The sequence below is a fragment of the Sarcophilus harrisii genome, chromosome X (genome assembly GCF_902635505.1).
Source record: "Sarcophilus harrisii chromosome X, mSarHar1.11, whole genome shotgun sequence".
NCBI lineage: Eukaryota > Metazoa > Chordata > Mammalia > Dasyuromorphia > Dasyuridae > Sarcophilus > Sarcophilus harrisii.
The window spans coordinates 12,725,049-12,742,968 of NC_045432.1; the positions used below are offsets into that span (position 1 = coordinate 12,725,049).

The following is a 17,920-nucleotide window of genomic DNA, read 5'->3' on the forward strand; positions in this document are numbered from 1 at the left end:
AGAAGAAAGAAAGAAAGGAAGGAAGGAAGAAGAAAGAAGGAAAGAAAGGAAGAAAAAAAAGAAAGAAGTATAGAAAGAAGGAAGGAAGGGAAAAAGAAGAAAGGAAAGAAAGAAAGGAAGAAGGAAAAAGAAAGAAGGAAAGAAAGGAAGGAAGAAAAAAGAAAGAAGGAAAGAAAGAAAAGAAAGAGAAAGAAGGAAGGAAAAGGAGGAAAGAAAGGAAGGAAGAAAAGAAAGAAGAAGAAAGAAGAAGGAAGGAAAAGAAGAAGGAAAAGAAAGAAAGGAAGAAGAAAAGAAAAAGAAAGAAGGAAGGAAGAAGGAGAAAGAAAGGAAGAAGGAAAAGAAAGAAGGAAAGAAAGGAAGAAGAAGAAAGAAGGAAAAGAAAGGAAGGAAGAAAAAAGAAAGAAGGAAGGAAGAAGAAAAAGAAAGGAAGGAAGAAAAAGAAAGAAGGAAAGAGAAGAAGGAAGGAAGAAGAAGAAAGAAAGAAGGAAGAAGGAAAAGAAAGAAGGAAAAGAAAGAAAGGAAGAAGAAAAAAAAAGAAGAAGAAAGTGGAAGGAAGAAAGAAAGAAAGGAAGGAAGGAAGAAGAAAGAAGGAAAGAAAGGAAGGAAGAAAAAAGAAAGAAGTATAGAAAGAAGGAAGGAAGGGAAAAAGAAGAAAGGAAAGAAAGAAAGGAAGGAAGGAAGGAAGGAAGGAAAAGAAGAAGAAGAAAGAAAGAAGAAAGGAAGAAAGAAAGAAAGGAAGGAAGAAGAAAGAAAGAAAGGAAGGAAGGAAAAGAAAGAAGGAAAGAAAGGAAGGAACGAAGGAAAAAGAAAGAAGGAAAGAAAGGAAGAAGAAGAAAGAAAGAAGAAGGAAGGAAGAAGAAGGAAAGAAAGGAAGGAAGAAAAAAAGAAGGAAAGAAAGAAGGAAGGAAGGGAGAAAGAAGAAAGGAAAGAAAGAAAGGAAGAAGGAAAAAGAAAGAAGGAAAGAAAGGAAGGAACGAAGGAAAAAGAAAGAAGGAAAGAAAGGAAGGAAGAAGAAAGAAAGAAAGGAAGGAAGGAAGAAGGAAAGAAAGGAAGGAAGAAAAAAGAAAGAAGTATAGAAAGAAGGAAGGAAGGGAAAAAGAAGAAAGGAAAGAAAGAAAGGAAGAAGGAAAAGAAAGAAGGAAAGAAAGGAAGGAAGAAGAAAGAAAGAAAGGAAAGGAAGAGAAGAAGGAAAGAAAGGAAGGAAGAAAAAAGAAGGAAGGAAGGGAAAAGAAGAAAGGGAAAGAAAGGAAGGAAGGAAGGAAAAAGAAAGAAGGAAAGAAAGAAAGAAAGAAAGAAAGAAAGAAAGAAAGAAAGAAAGGAAGAAAGGAAGGAAGGAAGGAAGGAAGGAAGGAAGGAAGGAAGAAAGAAAGGAAGGAAGGAAGGAAAAAGAAAGAAGGAAAGAAAGAAAGGAAGGAAGGAAGGAAAAAGAAAGAAGGAAAGAAAGAAAGAAAGAAAGAAAGAAAGAAAGAAAAGAAAGAAAGAAAGAAAGAAAGAAAGAAAAGAAAGAAAGAAAGAAGGAAGGGAAGGAAGGAAGGAAGGAAGGAAGGAAGGAAGGAAGGAAGGAAGGAAGGAAGGAAGGAAGGAAGGAAGGAAGGAAGGAAGAAAGGAAGGAAGGAAGGAAAAGAAAGAAGGAAAGAAAGAAAGGAAGGAAGGAAGGAAGGAAGGAAGGAGGGAGGAAAAGGAATCTGAGTCTTGTAAAGCCACTCAGACTGGAGTTGTGTCCAAGTCCGCGCCCGGAATGGTGAGACTATAGATTGTTGGAGCTGGACCAGAGCTCCCAGGTCAGGCAGCTCAGTCTCCAATGTTGTCTGGGCTACTGCCCCGCCCCCACTCTCCCCAGCCAGCGCAGAGAGGGCAGCTCCTGGGCTGGGGGTGGCCAGGGAGCCCGTTTGGGTGGTTGGGAGAGCAGGTGCTTTTGGAAGAGGGCCAGGTTGGGAGTAGCTGTGGCCTCCTCCCCGCTCGCTAGACTGGGCCAGACAAAGGCCCAGCTCGTTTGGCCGCCCTGCTGATCACTGGCCCCCGGCTGGAGACCCTAATATGAGGCTTTCGGAGAGTGGAGCCTGACTTGTCACCCTCCTCCATGGCCCTACTTCCCTTGGAAACTAAGCAGCCAATTCCTTTCTTAAAAAAACAAACGGTTTTTTGGGGAGGTAATTGGAGTGAAGTGACTTACCCAGACTCACATAGCTAGACTAGCATCTGGGGCTGAATTTGCACCCAGGGCCTGTAGGCCAGTGCTCTATGGCGCCATCTAGCAGCAGCCCTGAACAGACTGCTTGCCCCCCCCAGGGCTCACTGAGTGGTCGGGGATGGGGAGGGTGGGGGCACGGTGGGATCTTGGACAGGAACTGTGCTCCAGAAGGCTAGGGATAGGAGGACAGACAGGTTGAGGGCACTGATTGGCCTTGGAGGCAGAAGGCCCGCCTCCCCCCTCCCCATCTCTTATATTGATAGGAAGAGGCTCATCTTCCCCCTTGGAATCTTGGGACTTTTGGAGGAGAGTAAGTAAAGACTTTGCTTTTGTGCTTCCTCTCATCCTTCTTCCCAGCCCAGAGCCAGAGGGGAGTCCTCCAGCTCATTTACTACAACTCTTTTCACTTTTACAGGTGGAGAAACTGAGTCCCAGAAAGGTGATGGTGCTTGGCTAGAGCCACACAGACACTGCAGAGGACTTGAACTTGACTCCTCAGCCATGGTAAGTAGCCCAGCTCTCCCTCTGCCCCTGCTGGGAGGGGCTCTCCTTCCCCCTCAGCCACACCCCAGGGGGTAGGAAGGCTCTGTTCCTTCTTCCCCTGCTGCTCAGTGGTGCTTGGGAAGGAGGGAGTTAACCTGCTTGTGGGGGAGCTGGAGCCAGAGAGGGAGAAAAGCAGGGAGGGAGCAAGATAGGGAGACAAGGGGAGGGAGCAAGAGGGAGATGAGGGGAGGGAGCCTCGACTCTAGCCCCTCCCCAGCCCTCCAAGGTTATAAGTTCAGGGCCCCCAGCCTAGGTCCTGCTCTTTTCCCCTTCCGGCTTCAGGAACTGATTTCAGTCAGCTGAGCAGTCACAGGACCAGCCTCTAGCCCAGTCTCTCAGCCTCCTGCCCCAGGCTCAGCCTCTAGAATCTGCTCTGGGGGTTGTGGGAGAGGGGAGGGTGAGAGGGGCCCCGGGCTCTCCACAGCTGCCTCTTTGGGGTAGGATTCCCTCTGGGGATTGGAGAGGGATGGGGGGGGGGTGTGAGGGGGTGATTCAGTGTGTGTCAGGGGGGCACCTGAGGTGGTAGGGGAGAGGGGAGGGGGCGCCTGAGGTGGTGGGGAAAGGGAGGGGCGCCTGAAGGGTGGGGGAGAGGGAGGGGCGCCTGAGGTGGTGGGGAGAGGGAAGGGGTGCCTGAGGGTGGGGAGAGGAGGGGGCCCTGAGTGGTGGGGGAGAGGGAGGGGCGCCTGAGGTGGTGGGGGAGAGGGGGGGGCGCCTGAGGTGGTGGGGGAGAGGGGAGGGGGCGCCTGAGGTGGTGGGGGAGAGGGGAGGGGGCGCCTGAGGTGGTGGGGGAGAGGGAGGGGGCGCCTGAGGTGGTGGGGGAGAGGAAGGGGGTATCTGAGTGGGGGGGAGAGAGGAGGGGGCGCCTGAGTGGGGGGGAGAGGGGAGGGGGCGCCTGAGTGGGGGGGACTGTAAGTGTGCAAGTGCAGGGGGTGTATGTGAATGTGTGAGTGTAGAGAGGAGGGGGTCTGAGCATGTGGAGAGGGAGGGAATTGGGGGGTGGGGGGGTATTTGTACGTGCACAAGGGCTCCAGTGTAAGAGTGTGCTTGAACTCCATGGCCGGCTGCCTCACCACTCAGGATTTCTTCCTTTCATTCCCTAGGAGATGGAAAGGGCCACACTGGCCATCTGGAAGGAGCGGGTGGAAAATGAGCTGGACAGAGTGGTAATGTTCTGGACCAAGTACTCCCATGATTCCCAGCACGGGTAATGATCACCTCAGGGCCCCTGGCCTTTGTTCCTCATTCCAAACTTAACCCTCCTTGCCAACTCGTCGCCCCAACTGTGGGCAGAGCTCCAGCATGGCCGCCCCCCCCCCCCATTCCTTCCCTTCCTCCAACCAGGCATCAGTTCCCAACCCCCCTCCCATCTTGCCCTGCCTTCCCCCTTCTAGGCCCTGACTCTCTCCTAGTGTTTTTGTCTCCCTACCACCTCTTCTTGAGCTCTTTAGTGCCCAGACATCTTTCAACCTGGCTCCAATCCAACCCAGAAACTTCTCCACCCCCCCCACCCCCCACCATGGGGGGGGTCTGTTGCTAGCAGAAGGTGGCAGCGTAGCATAAACAGCCCAAAGCAGCCTCCTCCCCTTAACTAATCTCCCCTCCTTTCTTCCAGTGGCTTTTTCACCTGCCTCACTAAGGAGGGCCACGTATATGATGACCTCAAGTACGTGTGGCTGCAGGGGAGGCAGGTAAAGTGCCCCCCACCTCAGGGGAGACCCACATATTCTGGCCTGTGTGGCGCAGGCCTCAAGACGTGCCTGACCGTGGCCTACAAAATACCAAGAGGCCCAGCCCTCCTTGAATCCAGCTACACTTAGCCTAGAAAGTGTGTGGGCTGACATAGGCTCTCCCCTCTCCAGATTAAGGTGTACATAGATAAAGGCGGGTCCATAGGCTTGGAAGAAGGGCGGACTCCCCCATCCCGGCCCACACTGGCTTTCTCATTCCAGGTATGGATGTACTGCCGGCTGTACCGAAAGCTGCAACGTTTCCACTGGCCTGAGATCCTGGATGCCGCCAAAGCAGGTGCTTTAATTCTATCTCCCTCTTCCCCATCCCCCTGAAGGAGTAGCCCTGTCTAGAATGAGAGGTCCCCTCCCGAAATAGTCCCTACAGGAAAGGCCTTTTCGATCCCTGTCCCTCCTTCTCCCCGAGGAGGGGTTTGGAATAGAGTTGGGAGCGTGGGGCTCACTTCCTCCCTTGACACTGCTTCCAGGCGGGGAATTCCTCATCCGCCATGCCCGGGTAGCCCCTCCAGCGAAAAAGTGTGCCTTTGTGCTGACTCGTGATGGCCGCCCTGCCAAGGTTCAGAGAACAATCTTCAGTGAATGTTTCTATACTATGGCCATGGACGAGCTGTGGAGGGCCACCGGGGACCCCCGATATCAGGTATGTGGGATAAAAGTGGTTAGATCTCATTTTCCAGCCGAGTGAACATAGGCCCCAAGGAGAAAGTAATTTGTCCAAGTACCCGGCTAGGAAGTGGAAGATCTAAGAAACTCCTAATCAGTGTGGGCTGGGAACAGTTTTCTTTTTTTTAATTACAGCTTTTTATTTTAAAAATATGCAGGGATAATTTTTCAACATTGTAAACCTCAATTTCCCCCTCCTCCTCCCCCTAGAGATGGCAAATAATCATAAAAAAAAATGTTAATCATGTTAAAAATATATGTCAAATCTAATGTGTAGATACATATTATGTATTTCTGTAATTATGAGGGGAGGAGATAAACCACTGCCAAGATTCAGGGATACGGGCCTGGGCCCAGGTGGATTAGAGAAGAAGCTAAGTAATCAGCAGAACTCTTTGGCTGACCCAGGAGAACTCAACCTGATCCCGTGTCTTCCTTCCCAAGAAAGAAGCTGTGGAGATGATGGATCAGATCGTGTACTGGGTTCGAGTGGACCCTACCGGCCTGGGCCAACCCCAGCTCTCGGGAACCGTGAAGGCCGACCCTATGGCTGTGCCCATGATGCTGCTTAACTTAGTGGATCAGCTCGGGGAGGATGATGATGTGATGTCCCGAAAATATTGGGAGCTGGGTGAATGGTGTACTGAAAACATCTTGAAGCATCTCCAGGTTGGGTACCCTGGGGACCGAGGGTGGAGGGACTGTGGCCAGCCAATTGTTTTAGGAGGGTGTAGGCTTGGGTAGGGCTAAGATTCTTCTCTTTGAGGGCTTGGGGGAAGGAGTATAAAGTGGAGGAAGGATTTTTTCTGACTTAACTCTCCTGCAACCTGACAGAGAGATGGAAAGGTTGTCCTGGAGAACGTAACTGTGGATGGCAAGGAAATTCCTGGTTGCCTGGGAAGACAGCAGAATCCAGGTGAATGGAAAGGGAGTAATACGGTCTAGAGTTGGGGGGGGGGGAAGGGTGCACTATGGACAAAGGTCGAATTCCCAGTGCTGGGTGGTAGATCAGGAGGCCCAGGAGGCCAAGGACCCATACTTTGAAGGAGCTCTCTAAGCTTTGTGTCCAAGGAGCGGCTCACGAGGTGAAGTTCACAGGGTGGAGGAATCCAGAGGTGGTTGGGGAAGGTTGAGTGTGCCGCTGAGAGGTAAGGGAGATGATGGGGCTCTGACTGTGGTGTCCCCACCTCAGGTCACGCCTTGGAGGCTGGCTGGTTCCTGCTACGCCATGCTATCCGCCAGCGAGACGCTGAACGGAAAGCTCTTATCATTGAGAAATTCATCCTGCAGCCTTTCCAATCTGGTTGGGACACTGAAAATGGTGGGATCTTTTATTTCCAGGATGCAGATAAGTTCTGCCCCACCCAGGTGAGAGTCCCCCAAGCTCTCTGCTTAGGTCCCAGAACCCACGCTAGAGTTGAGACTTCTGTAGCTAGCATGGCTACGGGGAATGCAGGGAATTGGGCTCGGACAGGGGTTGATGAGGGAAGTGAAGCCTTTTCCCTCTAAATCTGATGGAGACTCTGTGTTCCTACTCTTGGAGAGACAGGACACTGAAGCACTTCTAGACCCAAAGTGGGGGTGGCTGCACAGAACCCCGGACAGTGTTGGACCCGAATTTGGAGAGGCGAGGGATGTACTGTCGGCACTGGAAAGGGGGCAAAGTCCAGGGGGCTCACCCTGAAGAAATGAATAGAGAGTGGGGAGTGAAGGGGAAAGGAGACAGAGATGGGGGAGGGGTGGCTTAGAGATGAGTGGTTGAAGATTGTCTTTTCCTCCCCCGACCCCAGCTGGAGTGGGACATGAAACTCTGGTGGCCCCATAATGAAGCCATGATCGCCTTCCTCATGAGTTACAACGAGACCAGGGACCCCATGTTGCTCCAGCTTTTCTGCCAAGTTGCTGAATATGCCTTCGAGAAGGTAAGAAAACATTCAAAAACCTCTAACCGGGCAAAGATCTGCCTGCTCTGCTTAAGGCATGGCTAGGCTGGAAAGGGGTAAGGAGGGAGGGAGAGACCGAGATGGGGAAAATCTAGGGCCCTGTCTGCCCGGGGGGCAAGAACAAGGCAAATGGCAGCTTGATAGGAGAAAACTTCCAACGATTAGAATTGCCCCCAAACAGAAGAGGTTGCTTTAAACCCCTCAGAGAGGTTGCTTGGTTCAGCCGTTCAGTATTTCACTATTTTTTTTTTTTTTTTATTATCGTATATTCCCACTGCATGTTTTTATTGGTTGAAATCGGTCGCCATTACTGTGAATTCCAATACCTCCAGCTGCTTTATTGTGCATAGGAATTGTAGAGAATTCCTTATTGTCAGAAGTTGGGCTGGAAGGCCCCTCCCCCCAGTGATATTATATATAGTACATATATATGTCATATACTATATATTATAAATATTATATTATAGTGTTCTTGATCAAGGCAGGATCTGTTTAGCTGGCTCAGGTTCCGTGATGCTGTCAGTGCTGTCAAACTCACAGACAGGACCACTGAACTGGAACATAAAGATCCCCACCAACTTAAATCTGTGATTTAACCACAGATTTAACCCAATTACTTGTTGATCTGGTTCTGGGGTCTCTTGCCTACGTTGGACACCTCTGTTCTAGAACAAAGCTTCTTAAACTGTAATGTGAAATCCTTCATGGGGTCTTGCAAAATGGAGTCGCAAAATTATTCTTTCTTATCGGTAAATGATTTGTTGTACCTATTTCACATATGTACCTGGTTCACATATGAATTTCTCAGGCAAAAAGAGGTTTTGAGTGGGAAAAATTTAAGAAACCTTGGACTAATTACTGGGGCTTTGATGGATGGGGAAGGAAGACATCTTTGCTGAGCTAGGACCTGAGCTGGATCTTGAAGGATAGAAATTCTGGAGGGGGTAGGAAGACCTTGAAAGTTGGGAACTACCCAGTGTGTTGGTGGAGGTAGGCTTAGCTTACACTTACTTTCAAGTTTCAAATATTAACTTTCTATTTTATCCCATCCTAGTTGGTTTCCACCCTGAATGTTCCTTCTCTGTGAAACTTCCCTTTACTACTCCAGCTCCTTCAGTTCTTTTCATGTCCATTTCTGCTCTCTGGCCTAGTCTCCCATTTGTGAAATGGGGGTTATAATATGTACTCACGATAGTCGTGAGGATCAGTGAAGTCATAATATAAATTAAAAGTGCTTTGCCAGCTTTTCACCACTACATACCGAGAGAGGTCTGATATCATAAGATTCCACCCACCAAGTAATTTGTGGTCAAGCCCTACCTCTTCCTTAGGAGTGCTCCACAAAGGAGCCAGTTTATTGAGCCTTAAGGAACTCAGAAAGAAATGTTATGAGGGCTAAACCAGATGGCACAGTGGTGGATAGAGTGCTGGCCTTGAAATCAGGAGGGACCTGAGTTTAAATCCTCATCACTTCCTAGCTTTGTGACCCTGGGGAAGGGTCCACAATTGCCTAAGCAAAAAAGAAATGGCCTGACGGAGGGGTAAGGGTAGCCCTTTGGGGGTGGCACGTTTTGAAATAGTCTCTCCTTTGGGTATGGAAATGTGGTATGGTGGAAAAGAGCACAAGATTCCCAGTCAGAGGACCCTGGGTTTCAGTGCAACTCTGTCCCTTTTTATCCCCATGACTTGCAACAAGTCATTTCATTTCTCTGGGCCAAAGATGGGTTCTCTTTGGGAAAATGAGTGGATTGGACTGCATGGCCTCTAAGGTTATTTTCCAACTTTAAAAATCAAAGATTCTACCCAGAAAAAGAACTCTGGGAGATGACTAAAAACCATTACATTGAATTCCCAATCCCTATATTTATGCACACCTGCATCTTTGATTTCCTTCACAAGCTAATTGTACAATAATTCAGAGTCTGATTCTTTTTGTACAGCAAAATAACGTTTTGGTCATGTATACCTATTGTGTATCTAAGTTATATTTTAATATATTTTAACATCTACTGGTCATCCTGCCATTTAGGGGAGGGGGTGGGGGGGGTAAGAGGTGAAAAATTGGAACAAGAGGTTTGGCAATTGTTAATGCTGTAAAGTTACCCATGTATATATCCTGTAAATAAAAGGCTATTAAGTAAAAAAAAAGAGAAAAAAGAAATCAAAGATTCTCATGAATCTGAAATCTCAAGAGCAGGTTATGATTTGGCTAAGAGAAAACGGGTCAAGCCTGGGATCTGTTCCTTTTTTTCTGACTAATGCTTTCTTTTCCACCTCCACTTTAAAGCGACAAAGAGGAAAACTAGATCCTCTAATGCCCAGCCTCTCACTCCCTTTTCACAATTGAGAGGTCCCCGGAGCTGGAGCGGTGGAGGAGATGGCCAGTTTGGCACCTAACTCTATCTCCTATTCCTCAGTTCTCAGATCCTGAGCATGGAGAATGGTATGGCTATCTGAACCGGGAGGGCAAAGTGGTTCTCAACTTCAAGGGGGGGCCCTTTAAAGGTGAGTGGAGATGGTTGATGGGAGTGCCAGGGGCATGCTGGGGTGCCGGGACCGGGATGCCCCCATCTCCCTGCTCTGGGCTCTTCCCGCAGGTTGCTTCCACGTGCCCAGGTGCCTCTACATGTGCGAGGAGCTCTTCAAGGCCCTCTTGATGACCTCCTAAAGTTCAGCGCCTAAAGACTGAGAAGGGCCAAACCTCTGCAAGCAACTATCCCATTCTGCCCGAGGGGATTCAAGGAGCCTCAGCCCCACCCCAACCTGAAAAGTTTCAATAAAGTTTACTAGCATCTCCGGAGACTCCCGAGTGTTCGTGGGGGGCGGGGTGCACCTGCGCACTGGGGTCGGGGGGGGGGGAGGAAAAGAGAAGGGGGTGGGGCCTGAGCAGCAGTTGGAAGCCCGAGCACCCGCCACCGAACCTTTCGGCTTCGGTAACGCTTCTTCGGAACAGTCCAATGGCTCGGAGGGATGGGGGGGGTGGAAGAGTGGGAAAGTCGAATTCTAGGGGAGAACGAAGCGGCCTGCTCTGGGCTGTTAAATGGGTGAGACCTCCGCAGCTGGGAGGGAGTCCCCCGCGCTGGTGATTGGGCCATGCCTGGGGAGGCGGCGACTGATTGGCTGAGGCCCGCCCCTTCCGCAACTGCTCAATAGCAACCTGGATCCCGCGGCGGCGGCTGGGAGCGCAGTTGCTTCTCCTCACCAATCCTTTACCCGGTTAAGTCCGCGTGGGTGTCGGGAACCATGAACATCCGCAACGCTCGGGTAAGGGAGGAATGGGAGTCGGGAGTCGGGAGGGAAGCCAGGAGGCAAAGGGCACGGGCCGCGTGGAAATGGAGGGCCTGAAGGCTTGTGGGTGTGCGCGCATGCGTTAATAAAGTGTCTTGAGGCGGGAATTTGTTTATTGGGGTGGAGTTTTGGAGAGGAGGAACCTAGCCTGTGAGGGCCGAGGTTTTCCTTGGATGCGGGCTGGTGGTGAACCCTGGAAAGGGTAACCTGCCCCCAACCAAATGCATTAGGCCGTATGACCCCTATTTTTTGGAGGGAACAGGCTCATCGTGTTTCTTATTTGTTCTTGCACCCATACCAGCCCACTCCTAACCCCATCGAACTGGCGCTATCTCCATGCCAAGGCAGGTGGGCCAAGTATGTTTGAATGTCGGCCCTGGAGTCAGAAAGACTTCTTTCCCTGAGTTCAAATCGAACCTCAGCCATTTGGCAGCTGTATGACCTTGGTCGAGTCGTGTCAGTCCTGCCACTCCAGTGTTCCTGGCGTTTGGCCTTTGGGGTCACAGAGAGTGGAACGGGACTGAAAAAACCTCTGAACAATAGCAAAGTTTTGGTGAGAGCCCTATGGACCAAAGTCCAAGAATTAACACTTGGCCCGTCTTTTCCCACCCTGTCCCCAGCCAGAAGACCTGATGAATATGCAGCACTGCAACCTGCTGTGCCTTCCAGAAAACTATCAGATGAAATACTATTTCTACCATGGTCTGTCTTGGCCTCAGGTGTGTGTTTAGAGGGAATGGAGGAGGAGATGGGATTTTAGTGTTGAGTGGGTTGGAAATTAATCACTGGTTTCAAGGGTAGTAGAACTGGAAACTCTCCTCCAGTCTATCTATCCCTGAGCTAGTCATTTTCCTTCTCTGAGAGTCAGTTTGTTTATCTGTAAAATAAGAATTCCATGGCCTGCATCATCTCTGGGCTCCTTGATTCTAATGGAGCCTGTGATCCTTCCAAGCCTGACATTCTGATTCTCTGCCTGGTCAGGAGTTTGGGGTTTGGGATAAGAAGAATTCTCTTCTCACTTTCACTCTGCCACTTCCATGTAGCTGTCTTACATCGCTGAAGATGAAAATGGGAAGATCGTGGGTTATGTCCTGGCCAAAATGTGAGTTGTCCTCTCTGTCTCTGTGCCCCCTTTCCCTGTATAGTAAAAGCTTCACCACCACTAACCCTGACCCTTCTATTCACACCTCTGCTCTCCATGGTTGTCTAAAGCAGGAGGTGAAGGTCCCTGGCTGTTCTGTATACCTGACAGCCCCAAGGCTTGCTCTCATAGGTTGTGTCTTCCTGGTGGACACTGTGGGAGGTCCCCAGAAGCATTCCCCCTTAATATTTGTGTTTGAACTTTTAGGCTCTGCTCTAGGTCTTCCCTTTAGTTATTCTCTCTGGTGTCCATCTTCTTAGTCTCCTCTGCTAACTAAGCATTCGACACATGTTAGTGAGCACCCACTGTGTGTAGGGAAGGGCTTTATGGGAGAAAGGAAAGCTCCAGGATCTAGATCATATTTGTACAGTGTTTAGCACAGTGCTTGGCACTTACTAGGCAAGCTAGAAGTGCTTGTTCCTTTTCCTTTCCCTTGGGGATCTGCTCGTTTACTTTGGGAGATGTGTGTTGAACATACAATCAGCACACCAGTGTTAGACTAAAGATGAAAAGTTTAGCTTCAGGTCTCGAGGCTACGTCTTGGCCAAAAGGAAAGAGAACATTCTAAAAAGAAAGTATCAAAACAGGAACGAACGTGCTAAAAATGTGTGTGGATGTATGTACACACATACATATGTAAATATAGATACGTATACTCACATATACATGTAAATGCTGGTATACACACACATGTAAATAACAAGTACGTAAACCCACATGTACGTATGTGTGTAAATGTACGCGCGCACACACACACACAAACGTGTATAAGTATGGGCATATACACACCCAGGGGTGTGTGTGTGTTTTATAGGGGAATATATAGGGAAAATATATGAGTAATACTAATCAAGCTTACTGTAGGCCAAGCATTGTGCTGGGACTGTTTGCCTTTATAGGAGGTCTTCTCCCATTAGCTTCTAAGGTCCCCAAAAGTAGGGATTGGCTGGTTCACTTAGTGTGGGGCCTGTCTGGTACATAATAAGTGCTTAATAAGTATTTTCTCTTCCTTGGAGCTAGAATACAAATATAAATGAAACAACTTCTGCTCCTAAGACGCTTACATCTAATGGGGCAGCGAGTGCCTATTTGTATATATAGAGAGCTAATAAAAAGAAATGTGTAAATGTATATACAAAGTGAAATGCCCTTAGTAGGGGTAAGCATGAGTATCCCAGTAGTTGGAATGGGCTTATTAACCTTTTTGATATCCAGGACCCCTGGGGCAGACTGGGGAAGCCCAAGGATTTCTTCTCAGAATCATGTTTTTAGCGTAAGTGAAAGTATATATGTTTCCAAAGAAAGCAAACATATTGAAATACATTTATGAAAGTATCAAACAAACAAGATCCTGGATCCCTGGCAGTGTAGAGGGAGAAGAGGCAAGGACCTAGGAAAGAACCTCATAGAACACTCACAGTTAAGCAATCTGAGGAGCTACAAAATGGAAGAGAACTGGGGGAGAGGAGTACCCAAGAGAAGGGTCAGATGTAGCAAGGAGGGCAAAGGTCATCAGTGGGAGAGGAGTACCCAAGGAAAGGGTCAGATGCAGCAAGGAGGACAAAGGTCATCAGATTGTGTAGTGAAGAGATGATTGGTAATTTAGGAGATGGTAGCTTCACTCATGTATTTTTGTACTCGCAGGCAAAGTTTCTAATTCTTCCTCATCTTCATTTTCTGGCTCTAGGGAGGAAGATCCAGACGATGTCCCCCACGGGCATATTACATCCTTGGTATGTAGACCCCTTTCTTTCTCTACCTCAGGCCTAGGACTGAAATTTCTGCCTCGGGGTAAAGGGAATATAGACTTGGCTGTTGGCTGTTAGGTTTTATTCTCCTTTACTCACAACCTCTCTTACGATTACTTTTTCAAACTGTTAGGCCGTAAAACGTTCCCACCGTCGACTAGGTCTAGCACAGAAACTCATGGACCAGGCCTCAAGGGCCATGATTGAAAACTTCAATGCAAAATATGTCTCCCTGCATGTTAGAAAAAGGTGAGAGCCAGAGGTAGAGTGAAGAAGGGAAGAAATGTAGACAAATTTTCGATCAGAGGTGGAAGATAAAGGCTCCATGAACAGGGCCTAATGTAAGCAGTGAGGCCCGAGTATCATCCTGGGAGGCAGGAATGAGTACTTTGTCAGATTGGTCTTCAAAGACAACGGGGGTGACATTTTGAAGTGGAGAAAAGGTCTTGGTTTGGGGTGAGGAGTGGAGAGGTGGATGTTCGGGGAGGCAGTTTGGTTGCGGGGAGAGGGGAGAGATGGTGATAGACTTTGTTCCCTTTTAAAATTCACCACGTTCACTGGCTATTTATTGTCTTACAGTAACCGGGCAGCTCTGCATCTGTATTCCAACACACTTAACTTTCAGTAAGTCATTCCAGGCCCTCCTGAGGGAAATGGGAAGCCTGGGCCAGCACTAGGCAAGGTGGGGCATGTGTGAGGAAGAGGCCAGGAAGAGACTCCTGATCTTCTGCTCTTCCATGTGGATGCCAGGTTGCAGCAGAGATGTTGCAGGCCCAGGCAGACATGCCCCCATTCCCACCAACAGCCTGCAGATGTGATCCTGTAGACAAAACACGAGCCACTCTTAGTTCAGTGACCTCTGGACAAATCTCTCCTGTCTCTGGGTTTCTCACTCCTCCTCTGTGCCCTGAGATGGTTGGACTTGGTGATTTCTGAGGTCACTCCTCATGCTGCTGTGCAGCACGATGAAACAGAAAGACCTTGATTTTGGGAGTCAGGAGAACTGAGTTAAAAAGCCTGTCTCAGACACTTGCCCTGTAACCCTGGATAAGTATCTGAGTTTCAGTTTCCTCATCTGTAAAATGGCTGCTATGAAGAGAGTTTGGAGCCCTTCAAGTGCCATAGAGATGTGAGTGATGTGGATGGTAAATGATGATCCAGCTTTGGTATGTGGAAATGTGTTATGGAGAGCTTTCCCAGGGCAAGGTGGCAGCTGCTTTTTGCTCCTTATGTTTCCTTGTGAGTGACTTCCTGCAAAAGTTACCTAGTGATGCTTGCTAGGCCAGAAAGGTGACCTCTAAATTACTCCAAATAGACTGATGCCTATGGTGGTGGTGACTGTGAACTAGAAAGGCAGAGCCAGGTGGAGGAAGCTTGGCAGGAGGGCCTTATGGCAAAGCAAGAGAAAGGAGCCTGACAGGAAATAGAAAGCCTAGACGCAGGGATCCTCAAACTACGGCCAGTGGGCCACATGCCGCAGCTGAGGACGTTTATCCCCCTCACCCAGGGCTAGGAAGTTTCTTTATTTAAAGGCCCACAAAGGTTTTTGTTTATTTACGATAGTCCGGCCCTCCAACAGTCTGAGGGGCAGTGAACTGGCCTCCTATTTAAAATGTTTGAGGACTCCTGGCCTAGAGTCTTCGGGGTGGTCCTCCAGCCACTGCTAAAGCCCGTCCATTCCCTCCTTCCTAGACAGCTCTAACTACCAGGAATTCTCATTGGGCTGGAATTGATCTTTCTGTACCATCTTCTTTGGTGTTCTTAGATCTGCCCTTTGAGAAGAGGCCTTTCAGGCACTTGGATATGGCTAACATTTCCCATCCTTCCTCCCTCCCCCCCAGGCCTCTTATCTCTAGCTAAATTTAGGAGCCAGCTGCTAAGTCCAAAGTCAGCAGCCCCTATTTCACCCGAATGGAGAATGACCTTACTACTAAAGGTCAGCCCTAAGACCAAACATGATATGCCAGATGTGATCAGGTCAAGACTGGAGATCCTGTGCTGAGCTAAGGGAGAAAGAGAAGGCAAGAGGGAAAAAGCATTTATATAGAGTATACTATGTACTAGGCTCTGTGCTTAGCTCATATTTGCTTCTCACAGTAGCACTAAGAATGGGTGCTGTTATCATCCTCCTTTTACAGATGAGGAAACTGAGGCAGAGGTTAAATGACTTGCCCCAGCTCACATAGCTAGTAAGTCTGAGGTGGAAATTGAACTCGGGGAGTGTCTGTTGGCGGTACAAGAAGTGGTGAACTGTGCTTAGCTCTCAAGTTATTTCTTGAAAACCCTTCAGCACCCATGAAGTTGAGAACGAATGCCTCGTGACAACTTGGAATCTTCTCTGCAGCACTCCCCACCCCACCCCCGTGTTTTCCTTGATTATTCTCCTTGGCTCCTACATTTGATGCTAACTCCTCGATCCAAAGGCAGGTTGTTGGGCCTGTTCTCACTTGGTGAGAGAAGGGAAGGAGACCAGAGAGAATTTCTCCCACCAGGCCCCCTTCCCCCCCTTTCCTCCTTTCCTGTTCTCTTTTCAAGAATCAGTGAGGTGGAGCCCAAATATTATGCCGACGGGGAGGACGCCTACGCTATGAAGAGAGATCTGACTCAGATGGCCGAAGAGGTTGGTAGAGGGCAGGTCTTGGAGCTTTGCTGCAGCTGGAGTTGGGATGGGGGAGTATACCTCAGAGAAGCTGATTGAATCCCCGGATTCAAAGATTCTCTGAGGTCCAAATGTCGGGAGACAGTGGAAACATTGCCGAATTTAAGATTTGGGAGACCTGGGTCCTAGACCCGGTTTTGTCACTTAATAGCTGTGTGACTTGGCAAGGGACTTTACCCCTGTGGGCCCCAATACCTTCCTTGTGTAAAATGCTCAGATTTGGGCTGGGTGATTTGAGGTCCCTAGCAGCTCTGACCCTTTTTGACAAGAGAAACCAGGACAACTTGGCTTTCTTACAAAGTGAGGGAATTCCCTGACGTGGCGGGGAATGAGGAAGACAGGTAAGGTCCCTGGTGATGCCCATGGCAGGAGCAGGCCCTTCAGTTGCAGTTCTTAACCTGGGATCTGTGGGTTGGCGATCTTGGACAGGGAGGGGGGGAGAAGACTTCTTTATTTTTACTTCTAATAGAAATGTAGCATTTCCTTCAATTATTCAAAACTATGATTGAGAGAAGTGTTTCATTAGATTCGGAAGCCTGCTTGAGAGGGTGTCGGTTAGCACCAGTATAAGGTTTAGACTCACTGGAGGGGATTGGGGCTGGGCCCGGGCCCCAGAGAGGTGGGAAGATCTTTTACTTAGACATAGAATTTGTCAAGGTTTATAAGTTGCTTTTACCTCCTTTATCTTTAATCCTTGGGACAGGTCTGTGAGGGAGGCAGGCAGGGCAGGCATTATTGTCCCCATTTTACAGATGAGGAAACTGAGGTCCAGAGAGGTGAAAGGACGTGCCTAAGGTCACAGCGGCAGAGCCAGGACTAGAACCCAGGTCTCCTGACTCCCTCCTGGTCCGGTGCTCTTTCCACTATGCCACATTGCCTCTTCCTAGAGACAAAGGATGGTCTCTCCGTTTCCTCCTGATTCTCTCTGTTTCCCCCTTTCCCTCCCCCCACCTTCTCCCTGTCCATCTGTTCCTCCACCTGTCCGTCTACTTGCTCGTCCTTTCACCCTCATGGTAGCTGAGGAAGCAACTGGAGGTGAAGGAGAAAGGCAAACATCTGGTGCTGGCCTCCCTGGAGAACAAGATGGACCCCAAAGTCAACCATCTAGGGGAGTGCTGCCGTGAGGAGAAGGGCCTAGGCCCCACAGCCGAGGACAGCAGCGGCGGTGACAGCAAAGACCTTAGTGAGGTCAGCGAGACCACCGAGAGCACTGACATCAAGGACAGTTCCGAGGCCTCCGACTCCACATCCTAGAATCCCCAAACTCTGGGATTCCATTGTTCATCAGTCACCCCCATCACTTGTTTCTCCTCCCCTTGACCACCATCAGTTCTTCCTATTAAAGCATTTGGGGCCCTGGGGGCTTTGTCTTTCTGTGAGAAAGTGGTTTTTTTTTTTTTTCCCCCTTGTTGGGGGATACTGGAAGAGGAGAGAGACAGGAGGGGGAGAGTGTGTGTGTGTGTGTGTGTGTGTGTACGTCCGTACACATGTGCGAATTTGGAAGTCCTGTGTTTGAAACACTTTTGGAATACAAGACAAGGGGAAGGTTTTCCACTACCAGCTCAGTGAGGCAGCCCCCAAATCCAGTGGTCTTCTAATCTGCATTAGTGAGGGAGGGAATAATTCTCTTCCTTGGCAGTAAACAGAGTAGGGAAGGTTGTGGCAAGCACTTCATTTTAGAAAGGGAATTAACAAATGAAAGGACAGTGATGCAGTGGTTAGAGAGCTGACCAGGAATCCTGGGGGCAAGTCTGGCCCCTTGACAGGTTGGCTATGTTAGCCTGAGGGAAATACATAAGTGTGGCATTTCTCAGTGTTCTTGGTAATTCACTAAGACTAAATTAAAGAGAAGGTGCCAACCTGAAATCATAATCATTAAAGTTCAGTAAGCATCAGTGCCTACTATGTGCCAAACACTGTCCTAAAGTGCTAGGGTTGTAAAAAGGGGCGAAAGTCCCTGTCCTCAAGGAATTTTGTCTATTGGGGGAGGCCACAG

General features: G+C 48.9%; 2 protein-coding genes across 3 annotated transcripts; both read left to right on the forward strand.

Annotated features, from left to right (window-relative positions):
* The first annotated feature begins 2,429 nt into the window (after positions 1-2,429).
* On the forward strand, positions 2,430-9,882 carry RENBP (renin binding protein). Of its 2 annotated transcripts, XM_031944503.1 has the most exons (12): positions 2,430-2,501; positions 2,607-2,695; positions 3,835-3,938; positions 4,347-4,422; positions 4,684-4,759; positions 4,950-5,122; positions 5,590-5,814; positions 5,980-6,061; positions 6,338-6,513; positions 6,936-7,067; positions 9,506-9,593; positions 9,686-9,882. In XM_031944503.1, the coding sequence occupies exons 2-12, from the start codon at positions 2,693-2,695 to the stop codon at positions 9,754-9,756; spliced, it is 1,206 nt and encodes a 401-aa protein (XP_031800363.1). In that variant the 5' UTR covers positions 2,430-2,501; positions 2,607-2,692; the 3' UTR covers positions 9,757-9,882. The 2 variants fall into 2 exon arrangements, with proteins under 2 accessions (XP_031800363.1, XP_031800365.1); XM_031944505.1 differs by lacking the exons at positions 2,430-2,501; positions 2,607-2,695 and adding an exon at positions 2,975-3,171 and having other exon boundaries at positions 9,686-9,756.
* A 305-nt stretch (positions 9,883-10,187) lies between these two features.
* On the forward strand, positions 10,188-17,298 carry NAA10 (N-alpha-acetyltransferase 10, NatA catalytic subunit). Its single transcript, XM_012553207.3, has 8 exons — positions 10,188-10,352; positions 10,997-11,095; positions 11,420-11,478; positions 13,205-13,250; positions 13,399-13,514; positions 13,845-13,889; positions 15,801-15,885; positions 16,942-17,298. The coding sequence occupies exons 1-8, from the start codon at positions 10,332-10,334 to the stop codon at positions 17,176-17,178; spliced, it is 708 nt and encodes a 235-aa protein (XP_012408661.1). The 5' UTR covers positions 10,188-10,331; the 3' UTR covers positions 17,179-17,298.
* The last annotated feature ends 622 nt before the right edge of the window (positions 17,299-17,920 follow it).